The sequence below is a fragment of the Scatophagus argus genome, chromosome 3 (genome assembly GCF_020382885.2).
Source record: "Scatophagus argus isolate fScaArg1 chromosome 3, fScaArg1.pri, whole genome shotgun sequence".
NCBI classification, from domain to species: domain Eukaryota; kingdom Metazoa; phylum Chordata; class Actinopteri; family Scatophagidae; genus Scatophagus; species Scatophagus argus.
In genome coordinates, this window is record NC_058495.1 from 25126401 (window position 1) to 25140432 (window position 14032).

At 41.7% G+C, this 14032-nt stretch overlaps 1 protein-coding gene and 1 long non-coding RNA gene across 2 annotated transcripts; one reads left to right on the plus strand and one right to left on the minus strand.

Moving 5' to 3' along the window:
• Window positions 1-4727: 4727 nt before the first annotated feature.
• On the minus strand, window positions 4728-6425 carry LOC124056995. The gene is made up of 2 exons (XR_006843041.1): window positions 5918-6425; window positions 4728-5078 (listed from the first exon to the last, which is right to left on the minus strand). It is a non-coding gene; the product is annotated as an uncharacterized LOC124056995 (long non-coding RNA).
• Window positions 6426-7206: 781 nt separating this feature from the next.
• lsm3 (LSM3 homolog, U6 small nuclear RNA and mRNA degradation associated) lies at window positions 7207-11170 on the plus strand. Its single transcript, XM_046385007.1, has 4 exons — window positions 7207-7299; window positions 8372-8482; window positions 8657-8752; window positions 10264-11170. Exons 1-4 carry the CDS (start codon window positions 7207-7209, stop codon window positions 10342-10344), a joined length of 381 nt encoding a protein of 126 aa, XP_046240963.1. The 3' UTR covers window positions 10345-11170.
• Window positions 11171-14032: the final 2862 nt, after the last annotated feature.

Here is a 14032-nt window from a genome sequence, read left to right on the forward strand (position 1 = left end):
GCCTCATTTTATTGCGTTAAAGTCAAACACACATAAACAAGTCCACATGCAAAATGAGTCTTTATTGAGTGGAAAACATTCTGAAACAAACTAGTAAAAATGGTTTACTGCTATGATGATCTGCTGTTCTGCAGAATATACTCTGAGTCTTTGGAACAGCTCTGAGTGAGCAAAGCACACGAGGTCGACCACCTTTGAATCTCAATGTTGTGTTGAGGACTTAAATCATTAACGAAGATATCCACACTCTGCCAGCTGTGGGGAGATTTTGGTTTGCAGCTCTGCCAAAATGTTGGTGCAGAATTCACTGATCCAGGTGGGTCAAAGAGGGTTGAAACCTTTCTTTACATTTCAATTTTATGTTGTGAAAAAAAAAAGTTGCTTGGTTTAGGCATTAAAACATTTGGTTAGGGCTGGGAAAAGGTCAGGTTTTGTTTTAAAATATGTGGCTTTGTCACCACAAATGCAGCTGGAAAGTCTCTGCACGGCTCGTTGGAAGTAATCGCTTTTGCCTCAAAGTGGCAAAGCTACAGTCATTAAAACCACGTGGCATCTTGGCTAAAATCATTTCAAACTGTGCATCTTGTGCACTGTGCACTGCATGGCAGCTGTCACACCACCACTTGATACGTGATGTTGCAATGACATTCACGTCTCGTGTCTGCTTGATTTGGTGCTGCTTCTTGGATGTTCGTTACCAAAAGTAGGTGTTGTTTGAGTCTTTTTCCTGCATTTTGAAAGGATGATGAAGAGCAGTCGTTAATGGATCATGTGTGTTTTTCCCTGCAGTCCCCCGCAGACCCTGTCGTCCTCGACTCCTCCTCAGCCCGTGTTTTAAATAGATCCTGTGGAAAAAGACATCGAGGGGGACAAACTGCTGCGACCGAGCGCGCTCAGAGTCTCTGTGTGTGACTTTGTCGTTTTGTGTCATGCATACACATCAGTATCTGTATGTGTACATTTGTCTGTATTTCAGTTTGCTCCATTGACTTTGGCTTCATCCATAATTAAATCCGTATAAATCAGCCTGTCAGTCAGTGCAGCAATGTGAAAGGCTGAATGGCATTTTAACGACTGCAGGGCTATTCTAGGGTCAAAGCGACCTAACAGGTACGCACTTTCATCACTCATTCTGAACAATTAATTATTCTTCTGTACCCTTCCCTCCATTTTTCGACTTTCATCTTTCGGCCTTTCCTCATCCTGTCAGAGTGTATTTTTAGATCCTCACATGGAATGTAAATTTTCATTTTCAAAGGTTTTACCAACCCAGTCGGTCCAATGAAATGTCGGCGTTCTGTGTTTCCTCGTAGGTTTCATCATATCATCGTTTTATATCATATTCCATTCAGATTAATTGTATTTGAGCTGGCTTTTCTACCAGGAGGAGGAGGAGGCAGTGCTCCAAGCTCGACATTAGAAGGCTTCTTCTGGAGAGTGTCCACAGTTTGAGGGGACTGGCCTTCTGAGATGAAGCTGATGAAGGCGTAATCGACACGACAACTGATGTGGGCCATGCAGTGTGAACGTACAAACACGAAGGTGGTGAAACAGTGACTTTGCGTTGCCGCACTGTGTCAGAGGTTTCCAGCGGGAGAAGACGCAGGACAACTGACCGACTCACGGCTGTGAGCAGAAACAATGACAGCAGTTAACAGACAAATGCTGGTGTCACAACACTCAGACGTGTTGCTGATTATTTTCAGCTTTCCGTCAGGGTCGCGGGGGAGTCTGCCAACAAGCTGCCATGTTGCCAGCTCCATGTTGTTATGTCACTCGTCTGGACTGAAGTTTTTGGTCATCAGGTTCCGACGCTTAGCTCTGAATGAGTGTGAATACTAAAACTGTGAAGTTGTAACTGAGATAAGACCAATTTGACGACACACTCAGTTTAGTTATTAATTGAAATTGGTTGTTGAATTTCTGAATTTCTAATTAATGTACGTTGGTTTCATCCAACTCAGGCTCGCTCAGCTTTCTTTAAACTACATGTTAGCATGCACATCAGGGCTACTATATGCTGCATGTCTCCAGACAAGCTGTTACAACACTCTGCATCCTCAAGATACAATCAAACTGTGTGTGTGTGTGTGTGTGTGTGTGTGTGCGCACAAAGAGACTCACCTGATCTCTGCATGGTGTGCTTGTCAGATTCTCTGCTTTGTCTGTCACAAAAAACAGCAGATGCTGATCCCACTTTATCTTCCTGTAAGGTGTCCTCTGTTAGCTTGGCATTGATAAAGATTTTCATTTAAAATGTTCAAATTTAGTGCAGCACGGTGGTGCAGTGGTTAGCACTGTTGCCTCATAGCAAGAGGGTTCCAGGTTCGAATCCCAGTCTGGACCCTTCTATGTTTGCATGTTCTCCCTGTGCCTGTGTGGGTTTTCTCCGGGTTCTCCGGCTTCCTCCCACAGTACTGAAAACATGCACATTAGGTTAATTGGCTACTCTAAATTGCCCCCTAGGTGTGAGTGTGAGAGTGTGTGGTTGTTTGTCTTTGTGTGTTGGCCCTGCGATTGACTGGCGACCAGTCCAGGGTGAACCCCGCCGCTCGCCTGTAGTCAGCTGGGATAGGCTCCAGCTCCCCGCGACCCTGACGGATAAGCGGTATAGAAAATGGATGGATGGATGAATATTCAAATCAGCTGTCAGATAATTGAGATGAATTAAAACAGAGAAGAGATTTCTGGCCAACCCAATCGCCTGTCGTTGTGGTTTTCCTCTGCGATCTCTTGGTCTTCTTGCCGCAAAGCATCATGGACTGAGCGGATTTGGAAACGTGCTGCGTGCTGATATCACATTAAATCAGTTTCACCTTGGAACTGCAGGAATGTGAAGTGGTTTAAAGCTGAAAGTGACCTGATAAAAAATAAAACAGTCATCATGTTTGATTATGTCCCATCAATCATTCTGTCAGATGACTTTGTATCTCAGAACACCTTTCGTTTGACCTGTCAGAAGCGCCGACAAAAGAGACACGCTGACAGAAACAAGACTTGAAACTTGAGATTTAGCATTTCATAATCAATGTTATTTACCAGCAGCAAAATAAGCACATCTGTCGGCCGAGTGAGGGTCAATCACTTGTCACTTTAACATGTCATGCAGAAAGTAGGAGGACTTTTGAGTGCGCAGTGGCGCCGTAGTGGGTCAGTGTAAGGACTTCACACATCACTGAAAACAGCCACGCTGCGAGATGAGTGTGTGTGTGCAGCAGAGCTGGTGGCTGATTTCTTAAGCTGCTTCTGTCCTCTTCCAGATGGAAGAAGATGTTATTCATGCAAATGCGTCAGTGTGAGTAATCTTCATGAAACAATGCAGAGGAGCAGCGCTGGTGATGAGGTGTGAATCTGCTGTTCTGAAGGCTGCTCGTGTGTTTGCAGGATGACAAACCCGGACTGCTGCAGCTGGTTTGAACTTCCCTGCTTACATCCCCTCTTCTCCTCTTCACACACTTTGTCTCAGTCAATATCAAACAAGCTACATGGTCGAAAGTATGCGGACGTCCACTTACTTTTGTGCACTCTTGGTTTGCGGCTGTTTCACGGTTGGGGCTGAAGCCCTTACTTCAAATGAAGGGAAATCTTTAAGCTTCAGCATACATCGTGTTTCAGTGAGGTTCAAACATTGTGTCAGCTCTTTAGGGAAGACGTCGTCTCATTACAACATGACATCTCTGAGGCTGATATGTCCAAAACTCACGCCAAAGCCATCTGGATGCATGCACAGCATTACAGACAAGAGGATTAACATGTGTTTTTGATTCAGGCGTGAACTGTCCCTTTAAATGTGCTGCATCGCACATTTCATTATCAAGTAAATCACTGGCCTGAATGTGACCTGCCAAATGAATGTAAAAAATAATACTGGATTTAAAATAACTCGTGGTTTATTTGATTTTAAAATGTGGATTTTTATTTTTCCACTTAAACCTCAGCGTAGTAAAAAGAAAAATGTCTTGGCAACCAAAGACCAGATCCCTGCAGGAGAACGTCGTGTTTCAGTGGTCCAACACTGACCTGCTGTGGATGTTCATGTGGTTGCATCTGCCTGGTCTTCAACACTAAATTAGTCTCATCTGTTTATTTTTAATGAAGCTCCACTGTTCCACATAGAATTTCTAGAAAATGGCACAAACCATGAGAGGAAGCACTGACGTTTTACAGGCAGTTTAGTGATATTTCATTGGTTATTTAATTGAAATTCAGTATTTGTTTCCATGGTGTGCACGGGTTGATGGCGAGTCCACCAGTGCCTCAGCCTCACCCATCGGTTAAAAGAACCACTGAAAGCAGAAACCCACGTCAGCTCAGCCTCGCTTCAGGTCCGTGTTGTGCTGACTGCTGGATTTCACCAGCAAAATGTCCGTGCATTTGCTCACTTCTTTCATTGTGTCGTAGAAAAGATTTACCCTGAATGATCTGAGCTTTTCTCAACGTGGTCAGGGTTTACTGGAGCTTTGTGCAGCTCGTGAATTCAGACGTCCGTCGGTTTGATAGTCAAAGTCCGTCCAAGTGAAGCCGGCCCCTGCAAAACGTCGAAGACTCGGCTACACTGATCCTCACGGGTTGTCAGCAACACATTTTCTGTTCAGCTTTCCTTAAAAGGAAACTCTGAACCTCCATGTGCACTTTTCTTTTTCTTTTTTCAACCTTTTTAGGTATTCTTGCTCCTTAACACATAAAACAAGTTACATCATTCACCAACACTGATGAAAGATCCAAAGTGATAAAAAAGTGACTTTATTCAATCAATGTGTTCAACGTACAGCAAATTCTGATGTCATTTCTTCACTGAGGACAAAAGATAAAGTATATAAAACAAATACTTTTGCTGTAGATCTGGTGAAATGTCACAACAAAATCAGATTATAGAAAATTCACTCACTCAGGGCATTCAATTCCTTTCTACAACACACACAAACATTACACTAATTTTCAGCAATGAACAGAACTTTTAAGTTTATTACAGTAGCTGACACAAACTGATTCACTCAAGTGCATCAGTGACCAAGACTTGACTCTCGTCTTCCTGCTGCTGGGCGCCATCTTGTGGCCAGTCTCACTCACACTGGATCCTGCAGGATTTGATTATGGAGGCGAGGGAGGAGAGAGAGAGAGGAAGAGAGAGAGAGAGACAGAAGAGGAGGAGAAAACGGACAAAACTTTATCACTCTGTCAGAGTTATTGCACCGTCTGGCTTTTCTAGGTCACCACCCACCTGTGTGAGTTAATGATTAAAGTCTCTTTCAATGTTACTCTTACAGCAGCAACGAGGAAAAGTTTCTCACTTGGACACACACATTTCTACTGTTTTCAAAACACGAAATAAAAACATCAACAAACGCAGTGTGCAAAACTGCCACCAGTCAGGTGCTGCTGCTGCTGCTGCGTTGAGCTTGTAGCAGGGGTTTCTTCCACCACAGGGCCTCGACGGGCCGAGGGCGGAATGGGCAACACCGCTGCTCTGCTCTGCCTCCTCCGCCTGCACCAACACCCAGTATGAAGCACTGGGCTGAACTGGGAGAGGAGGCTTACTTTAAAACGGAAACACATAAGAAGACATTTATTCTGAAAATATTTTGATAACTAATGGTTTCAATCCATTGATGCTAAAATGTTCTCAAACGTGTGGACTTTTGCATGGTTTTCTGGTGTTCAGTGTACCGGACAGATGAATCATTAAATGAGTAAATTAACCATTAACTTAAAATAACCGTTAATATCCCGTTCCAGACAACTACATGAATAACATTTGAGGAGACAGAAGATGGAGTAGTTAACCTATCACCTTCGTTCAGCTTGTCAGCAGCCTGTCAGCCACACACACACACACACACACACACACACACACACACACACACGTGGCATTAAGACAGTGGGAGCACAGTAACACACACGGCACGAAGCAGCTCACCTGTAGCCTCATACCTGGACATGACACAGTAAGCCAGTCACTGAACTTTACTGAAGGCTCTTTGTTTACGCGGCTAACGCGCAACAAACCGACAAACTGTTCACGTGAGCGAGCGGTCTCACAAACCTCTGAATGCATTTGAACCTGCGCTCACAGCACCGCTGACCTTGTAACGCGAGACTGTTCATGTGAGGAAATTCACAGCCGTTACTTTACAGTCGCTCGAAATAACACAGCAGTCTGAGTAAATATTGTCGATACCTGGTGAAGGCATGGAAAGGAGTCTAAAGCGGCAAAAAACCAAGAAAGTTTTGGATTGAATCATCACTTACTACTATGTGTAGTCGTGAGTATGGCCGAATGCAGACGTGGAGGATGGAAAGGTCTGGAAAGAGGAGAGACGACAGAGTGGTACTGCTTAGCTTCATGTAACGGGTTGCCAGGTTTGCGGTGTGTAGTGCTGGAATGCTTGTTCAGTTCATTTACTACAGTAAAAGTAGCCTTCCGGTACAACAATATACAAATATTTCATGCCACGTGAAAGCTCTGATGCTTAAGTGGAAGCTCAGATGTATTATCAGCAGAATGTACGTAAAGTCTTAAAATGTGTTTGAGTCGTCATGGTATTACTTTGTTAATTAATCCTGAGTAGGCTACATCAGTGTGTAAATAACATTGTATTGTTGTCAGGTAGCTTCATCTATAAACACTGCATTCTGTTGCATAAACTCATGCTCGTTGCAAAAAAAAATCCCATTGTGAAAATCCCATTTTGTAACTGTAGCTGTCAGCCAAATAAAATAAGAGTAGCGGGGTAAAAAGTATAACATTTCCATCTGAAATGTAAGCTAGAGGACTAAATAAATAAATTGTAGTCTGCAGTACTTGAACAAATGCACTTATTCTTCAAAACTGTAGTGTGAACATATTCTTTACCTCTTGTTTTGTTTATTACAACTACTGTACAAGTTATAATAATGGACAAGTAATAATTTTAATTTTATAAACATGATGGCTGAAATATACAACACAGTAGAAAAACTGAATAATTAACAGGAGGAAATCTAATAAAAAAGTCATTTTAAATGTAAAGAATATTGCATACATATTTGATAACTTTTATGCAGTTTCAACGTTTTTTTAAAAAACACGTTTGGGTTCTTTACTTTTTACGAGTATGATAAGTGGACACATCATATCTTAACACACTGTGACTTAATAGTCGACAAGTGGATTTAAACCTGAAAAAATACTTGCCAACACAAGTGCGTGCGTGCGTGCGTGCGTCCATGAAAATGCGTGGTTCCACGGATCTGGCAACCCTCGTACCGGTCAGACTATACTGCGCAGACTCGAAACCAATGGCGGACGAAGTTGAGCAGGTTGGTGCATCTGCGCTAAACTGTACCAATATTCTATAATGCAGCGTGTATATAATTATCCCGAAGGAAGGAAAGCAATTAGTTTTAGTTGTGTACTTGCCTTTGGAAGCTTATTGTGGTACTTTGTTGGTGTTTGTTTTGTTAACACCGCGGAAAGGCCTGTCGAACAAGCTAGCTAAAATTAGCCCAGTTAGCATGCAATGCTACCGTCATAATGGCAAAACGTGTTTGATTGGCGCTGCTGTTTTGTTGATCAATTAGATTCACGTTAAAAACTGATGTCTAAACAAACTTTAGACATCACGATGTCTTCAGTGCTTGCATTTTTTTGTTGTTGTAAATTGGGTTGGAAAGCTAAATACTGGTTAAACGAGTTTGGCTTGTTTTGTTGATGTGCGGGTTGGATTTTGACCAGTCACAGATGTAGATGCTCAGAGATAAGATGAAAAGCGGACACCGGTGGACTCTAGTGAACCATCGAATCTCAGAGACTTTCCATTTCTCATGTTCTCCAAGTTTTCGGTTAGTTTTGTATGATTTAGTTGTCCTAGATGTAGAGTCGCACAACTATGCGCTTGTTCTTCTAGACGTAATAAATAGAAGAATTGCTTTGTTTTCACCGCTTGCGTGAATTGTGGATTGTTTTATCAAACTCATTTACACTGGCTGGTTACTCTCGGTTCAGCAGATATTCAAATTCAGATGTCGAAACTGGGTCAGCACTGAAAACAAGTCGTTGCATCCTCAGTTCTCAGTCATGTATGGCCAAAAAGCATCTGTTGCCACACTTAAATAAGCTCCAGACACGTATTTATTCTTATGAAATGAAAAGAAAAATGTCAGTTCAGTTGCTGATGAAGAACAGACTTCTGAAACGCTTCCGCTGAATGCTGAAACAGCAGCTCCAACTGAGGTGCACTGCTGTAGTGAATGTAGTGAATTTAATCTGGGATTACTTACCTGTCAGAATTATGGAAGCAGCGGTCCAGTGAAATGGCATTTTCGCCTTTTGTGCTGAATGTTTAAATTTATCTGTCTTAGGTCAAACTAATGTTCTTTATGTGTGCTGCAGCAACCGACTACCAACACGGTTGAGGAGCCCCTCGATCTGATCAGACTCAGTCTGGATGAAAGGATCTACGTCAAGATGAGGAACGACAGGGAGCTCCGTGGCCGTCTGCATGTAAGCCACCCACAGAACGTCTAAAAAAACACACAGAAATGCTTGGAAGGCTTTCTACATTGTGAATTAGCAGGCCAGAAATTTAAAGCAGTCAGCATGTCCTCTGGGAAATCCCTTTTAAGCATGCAGTTTGAACATCATTTACTCATATTTTTGGTTGTTTGTGTGTCCCAGGCCTACGATCAGCACTTGAACATGATCCTGGGTGATGTGGAGGAGACTGTGACGACGGTGGAGATAGACGAGGAGACGTATGAAGAACTCTACAAGGTACAACAGGGGTTCTTACTGGTGTTCTCTTGGTCTGAGTTTGAGAAAAAGTGTGGGCAAACGGGAGAGGATCAAATCAAGTGTTCTTACTGAAGTAGTGTCGTTCGTAAAATAAGCATATTTCACACAGCATAATCTGCCCCAGTGAAAGCTCACTCTTGTGGTATAGCAGCGCTGCTGCAATACTTTCCAGCATCCTGGACACATGCTGCAGGCTCTCTCCACTTCCACCTAACAAATGCCAGTTCAGTTGTTTAGCATAAAATCAAACTGGTTTGAACCTGTTCAGACCTAACACCTCCAAAATGCATATTCTCATACTGTTGTGGGGAACATTTTCCAAAATGGCAAGAATCTAGAAATTCTGCTGCAGTCCCTGAAATGATTCAAAAGAGGATTTGGTCTTTTCAAGATCTTGAAGGTCAGACTTTACACAAACATGAATGAAAAACCTCAGTAATACTGTACTGTCCTGCACATTTTCTGTGCTTTTCATTTTTGCAGAGAGATATCATCATGTGTAGATCAGTCTGACACAGTTGACACAATACTGAAAGAAAACAAGGAGCTGTGATTGTGGAAATGAGATTTGTTTTTCTTTTTAACTGTGCGCGGGACTTTCTACATCTTAGAAGTCTCCTCGGTGCGTTCTGTTGGACAGACTCTGTAAGGGTGATATCTGGAGTGGCAACAATTACCGTAGTAAGTTAATCTAAAGAAAATTATTGGCCAACGTCATTTTTCAAGCAAAAACATGAAACATTTTCTTGTTCCAGCTTCTTACATGTAAGCATTTCCTGCTTTTCCTTTTTTATTTGTGATAGTAAACAAACAGTCTTTGGCTGTTGGACTTTGGGAAATTGTGATGAACACTTTTAACTCTTTTGGGCACTAAATCATTCGGTTAACTGTGAAAATAATCAATAAATGAATCAGTAATGAAAACAGTCTTTATTGCAGCCCTAGTGACATTGTTTCTGAGTTACCCACTCTGCCATTTCTGCACGGCAATTTCTTATTATGTGCTGGTGAACGTGTACACCAATACTGATATCAACAGGCGAGTAGGTCTTAGCTAACAGGCCTGTCAAACTGTGAAACGAGACGTTTACAGCTCTGGAAAGTTAACTCATTGTTAAAAAGCCACAAAGTGCTTATGGAAATACGTAACAGGTCTGTGGATAGACCTTGATCTGTGTTCATCCTGAAGAAACCCAAGGATTAAAGCTTTTCAAATGGTGTAATACTTGAAGAAGGAGACTTGTAGAACCACATCTCTTTGGTCTGAGGCTTGAAACCAAAGTTTTGGCAACGGACTACTACCAGACATTTTCAGCAACATGGTTTTTTCTCCAGCGTTCTCTTGGAAAGTAAGTAGTAATTAATGTATGTGGATAATTGTGTTTTCCGTGTTTAATACGTTTTTGGGAAAGTACTCTTATAGAAAAAGTGAGCACGACAGAGGATAGTAAATCTAACAGTAAAAGCATGCGTTTTATGTGTCTTTTTAGTCAACCAAGAGGAACATCCCCATGCTGTTTGTCAGAGGAGATGGCGTTGTCCTCGTAGCTCCGCCTCTCCGGGTGGGCTAACCCTGACCACTTCCTGGTGTGAAGGAGCGTTTGTGACAGCTGAGGGTGAGGGTGGTGCTGTCATGACAGGCTGAAACAGAGGGAGGAGGGGTTCACACATCTTCAGCCCCCTCAGGCCAGCACTGCCCTCTGATGACACGAAGGTCACATACCACACAAAACTTCTTTTGTGGGGCTACAAAGACACAAAACATGTTTTCACTTGAGGACTTGTTCTCTAAGTTTTGGACAAAGAGGGCCGATTACATATTTTTTCTATTGTAATACTTATATTAATTGGGCAAATTGTTATAAATTTATTTAGGGATTTTGACTTATTCCAGGCCACCATTTGCTTTCCATCTCTCAGGATATCTTTGAATTTGCAAAGTGCAGCAGTTAATAAATTTCCACTGATTGATTGAACGTTATTTTATCACCTCAAGAAGGTTTAGTTACCTCTCATTTCCAGTCCCTGCATCTGTGGCATGACGGCTACAGGTGTGTGCGTTTAAACTTGTTCTGGTCTCGTTTGTCGGGTTCAAAAAGTATTACCAGACTGCAAACTTGGGTGTTGGGGTTTATGTGACTATTGATTATGATCTGTCTCAAGTCAGACTTTTATGTTGCTTCTCAGTGAAAGTCTTGCACTCCAACCCGAGATCTGTGAATATTTTGGAAGTGTTTGGATTTCTCTGGGACAATTTTAGTTTTATTTCTTTTTTTTTTAAATACATTTTTGTAGTGTTTGTAGGACTTGGAAGTAGATCGTGCTCAGATTTGTCAGATGTGTAAACATTTGTTCTTTTGTTTTTTGGATATACCGTGAATAAAACAGGTAATTTGACAAAGAAGAACATCTTTCAAGTCTTGTGTGAAAATGAATATTAGCTGAAAGTTTGTCTACAGCACAGTTTGTTCTTAACAATAAGAATAATAATAATGATAATAATAATTAGAGCTACAGTTAGTTGATCAGCCGAAAGTTAATCCTTAGCAAAAATGGGCAAACCAGATAAAGTCCTACAGTCAAAATTTGGTGAGTGATACGTTGCTGAATGTCCTTTTCCCAAGTGTTGATATATTACACAACAGGATTTTATAATAATTATTTTATACATCACTTTATTCTTGCATAATGTTGGCCAAGACTGGAGCAGCAACGTGGGAGGAGTTCTTTCTGCAATTTCCCAGTTTCCCCCAACCAACATTAAAGTATTCTGATTCTGAAGTTCAGTTTCTCAGTTGGTTTACTTTTTAATAAAATGAAATCCAGAGGTAATAAAAGTTATTTTAGATTATATTTTTCTCACATAAAAAGAACATTTAAAAGAACGTTTCCCTCTGAAATGCGGTGAAGTACAATTTTAGCAGAGTGAAAGGAGTATAATGAAGTTAAGTACAAGTAATTACTGAGTAAATTATTGTATTGTTGCACTTTAACCACTAGATGGAAGTACAGATCCAACAAAGCATCTGCAGTGTTTAACAGGTGATGGTAATGAGCAGGGTGACCTCTCAGAAGGCCGCTGCCCCACCTAAAACCACACACACACACACACAGGCTGATAAAACATACCTGGCATCCATTATTTGTATTACACTGCGATACCTTGTCGACTGGCTCTAATGAAAATGAAGCGTCTGCGTGCTTCTCCTAAAACATGAATTGATGGTTAAGCCGACCAGCCCCTGATCTGAAGCATGTTTGTGTGGGAGCATCAGCAGAAATCCTGTGAAGTACTTGTGTGTAATCCTGAATTCATGGATAACTTTCAGACCTCATGGGTGCTGAATCTACATGAAAATAAATCAACAGCTAAAATCACGCAGTAGATATGACGACCAACTTTATGGGAAGAAGGCCGTTAGCGTGTACATGTCACTAATGCTGGCTGTGTGTTTGTGTGTGATGTAACCATGTGTGAAGCCACTTCACGATTCCTGCCAGCTCAAAGCACTTTTCTGGCCAACTCAACATGATCACGTTTCATTGGTGTTAAAGGTTTAAGAGCTGAGGACAGCTGATGCACACTGGACATCTTTGACCTGCTCAGGCAGTGAGCTGTGTGACTTAGAGACGTGACGTCAAAGCTTATTGATAGTTTTGATCTTCTGATTGACCCTCCCGTATTTTTCTTTTGTCTTTGATGTCTTTCCCCCTGACACACAGCACCTTTAATTTAATTTCCTTTCCCTGCTAATCTTCTCCAAAGCCAAAACCTTCCACCACCAGCCTTATGATGAGAAACGCAATGTTCTGCAAGAAGTACAGTTTGCACTTGTGTGTGGCATTTTTAGAAACACGTTCAGTACAGGACGCGAATGAGACCGAACACACACTCTTCCTTGCATAACAAGGCAGTCTAGTTATGACTGTGACTTGCTTTCCCTCCCCTCTCTTCATGTCCTGTCACAAGCAGATGTGAAAAAATGTGACTTTTAAAGACGTTAACATTGTTTTTGCCAGATGTCAACGGTGTTATTGTCACACAGCGTCTTAAAACGAAACCCCTTTTAGTTGCTTCATCTTTGTGCAGCTACTCAGTGTCACGGTTGTGATTGTGAAGGATCCGTCCACCAAACTACGAAGAAACACGTTCTCACTTCCATCATGGTGTCGTGCCACGGCGATGGTTTTGGTTTTGCTTGCATTTGTTCGGGGTTTGAGGTGTGTTTCCTCTGAGATTTCTGTCCTTGCTCCAAAACATTTGTGTAGACACAGTTTTGAAAAGTTAAATAACTGAACTGTAACATCTTCTCCCAGAATGAACGACTTGTCCCCATCAGAAAGATGATCCACAGATCGGCATTGTTTTTCAAAGACAGTCGTCCATAGCTAAATCATCCATGTGTTCAACGCACAAACGTCTTATGTAACCGTATCTTCTGAGGCCTGAACTGGAACATAAACCTGTCAGCACATTTTCATTATGGAACAGGAAGCAGCATGGCAGTGTTTCTCTTTTTCACAGATGGGGACTGACTCTTGATAAAAAGTGGGACTGTGGAAATTTTTGCTAGTTCCTCCTGTTTTTTGTTTTTGTGCTTCCAGAAGCAGCATTTGCTTAAAATAAGGACTAACCTTAAGGAAGTTCCTTATTGGAAATATGAAATGTTTTGTTGATGCCAGCGGTACTGGACTGCATGGCCTGTCTCACCACATCACCATCAGTGCCCGTCATCACTGCTCTAATCCACCTCTGAGGACCAGATATTGTCATGGAACAGCAAAAGGGCGAGACCTTAATGCGCTTTAATGTGGCGTTCAGGATCATCTACATGCTTGTAAATGAGACTTGTTGTAGATGTTACTCAAGCAGGGCTGATAACTATAGAAACACATCTTTCATGTAACACAATTAAAACTATTTTGAAATTAAACTTACCAACTTACTAGCTTCTTTTGATGCATTCAACCATTTCAGACAGTTTTGATCATATTCCAAAGTAAAAGACTATGTGCATCCACTGAGTTTTTATCTGGCACGTCAGTGAGGCTGATGTTTGTGGTTCTCAGAGAAAGGTCTTGTTAACTTTCAAATGATGTGAAATTCGTATCCCCATCCTTATGAATCAGTTTGAGAACAGTCCCATCAGCCTCAGCTGTACTTTATGTTTAGGGCTAATTGGCACTTGTTAGCATTCTTGCACAAATTAAGATGGTGACTGTGGTAGCCATCCATCCATCCATCCATCCATTCTCTGT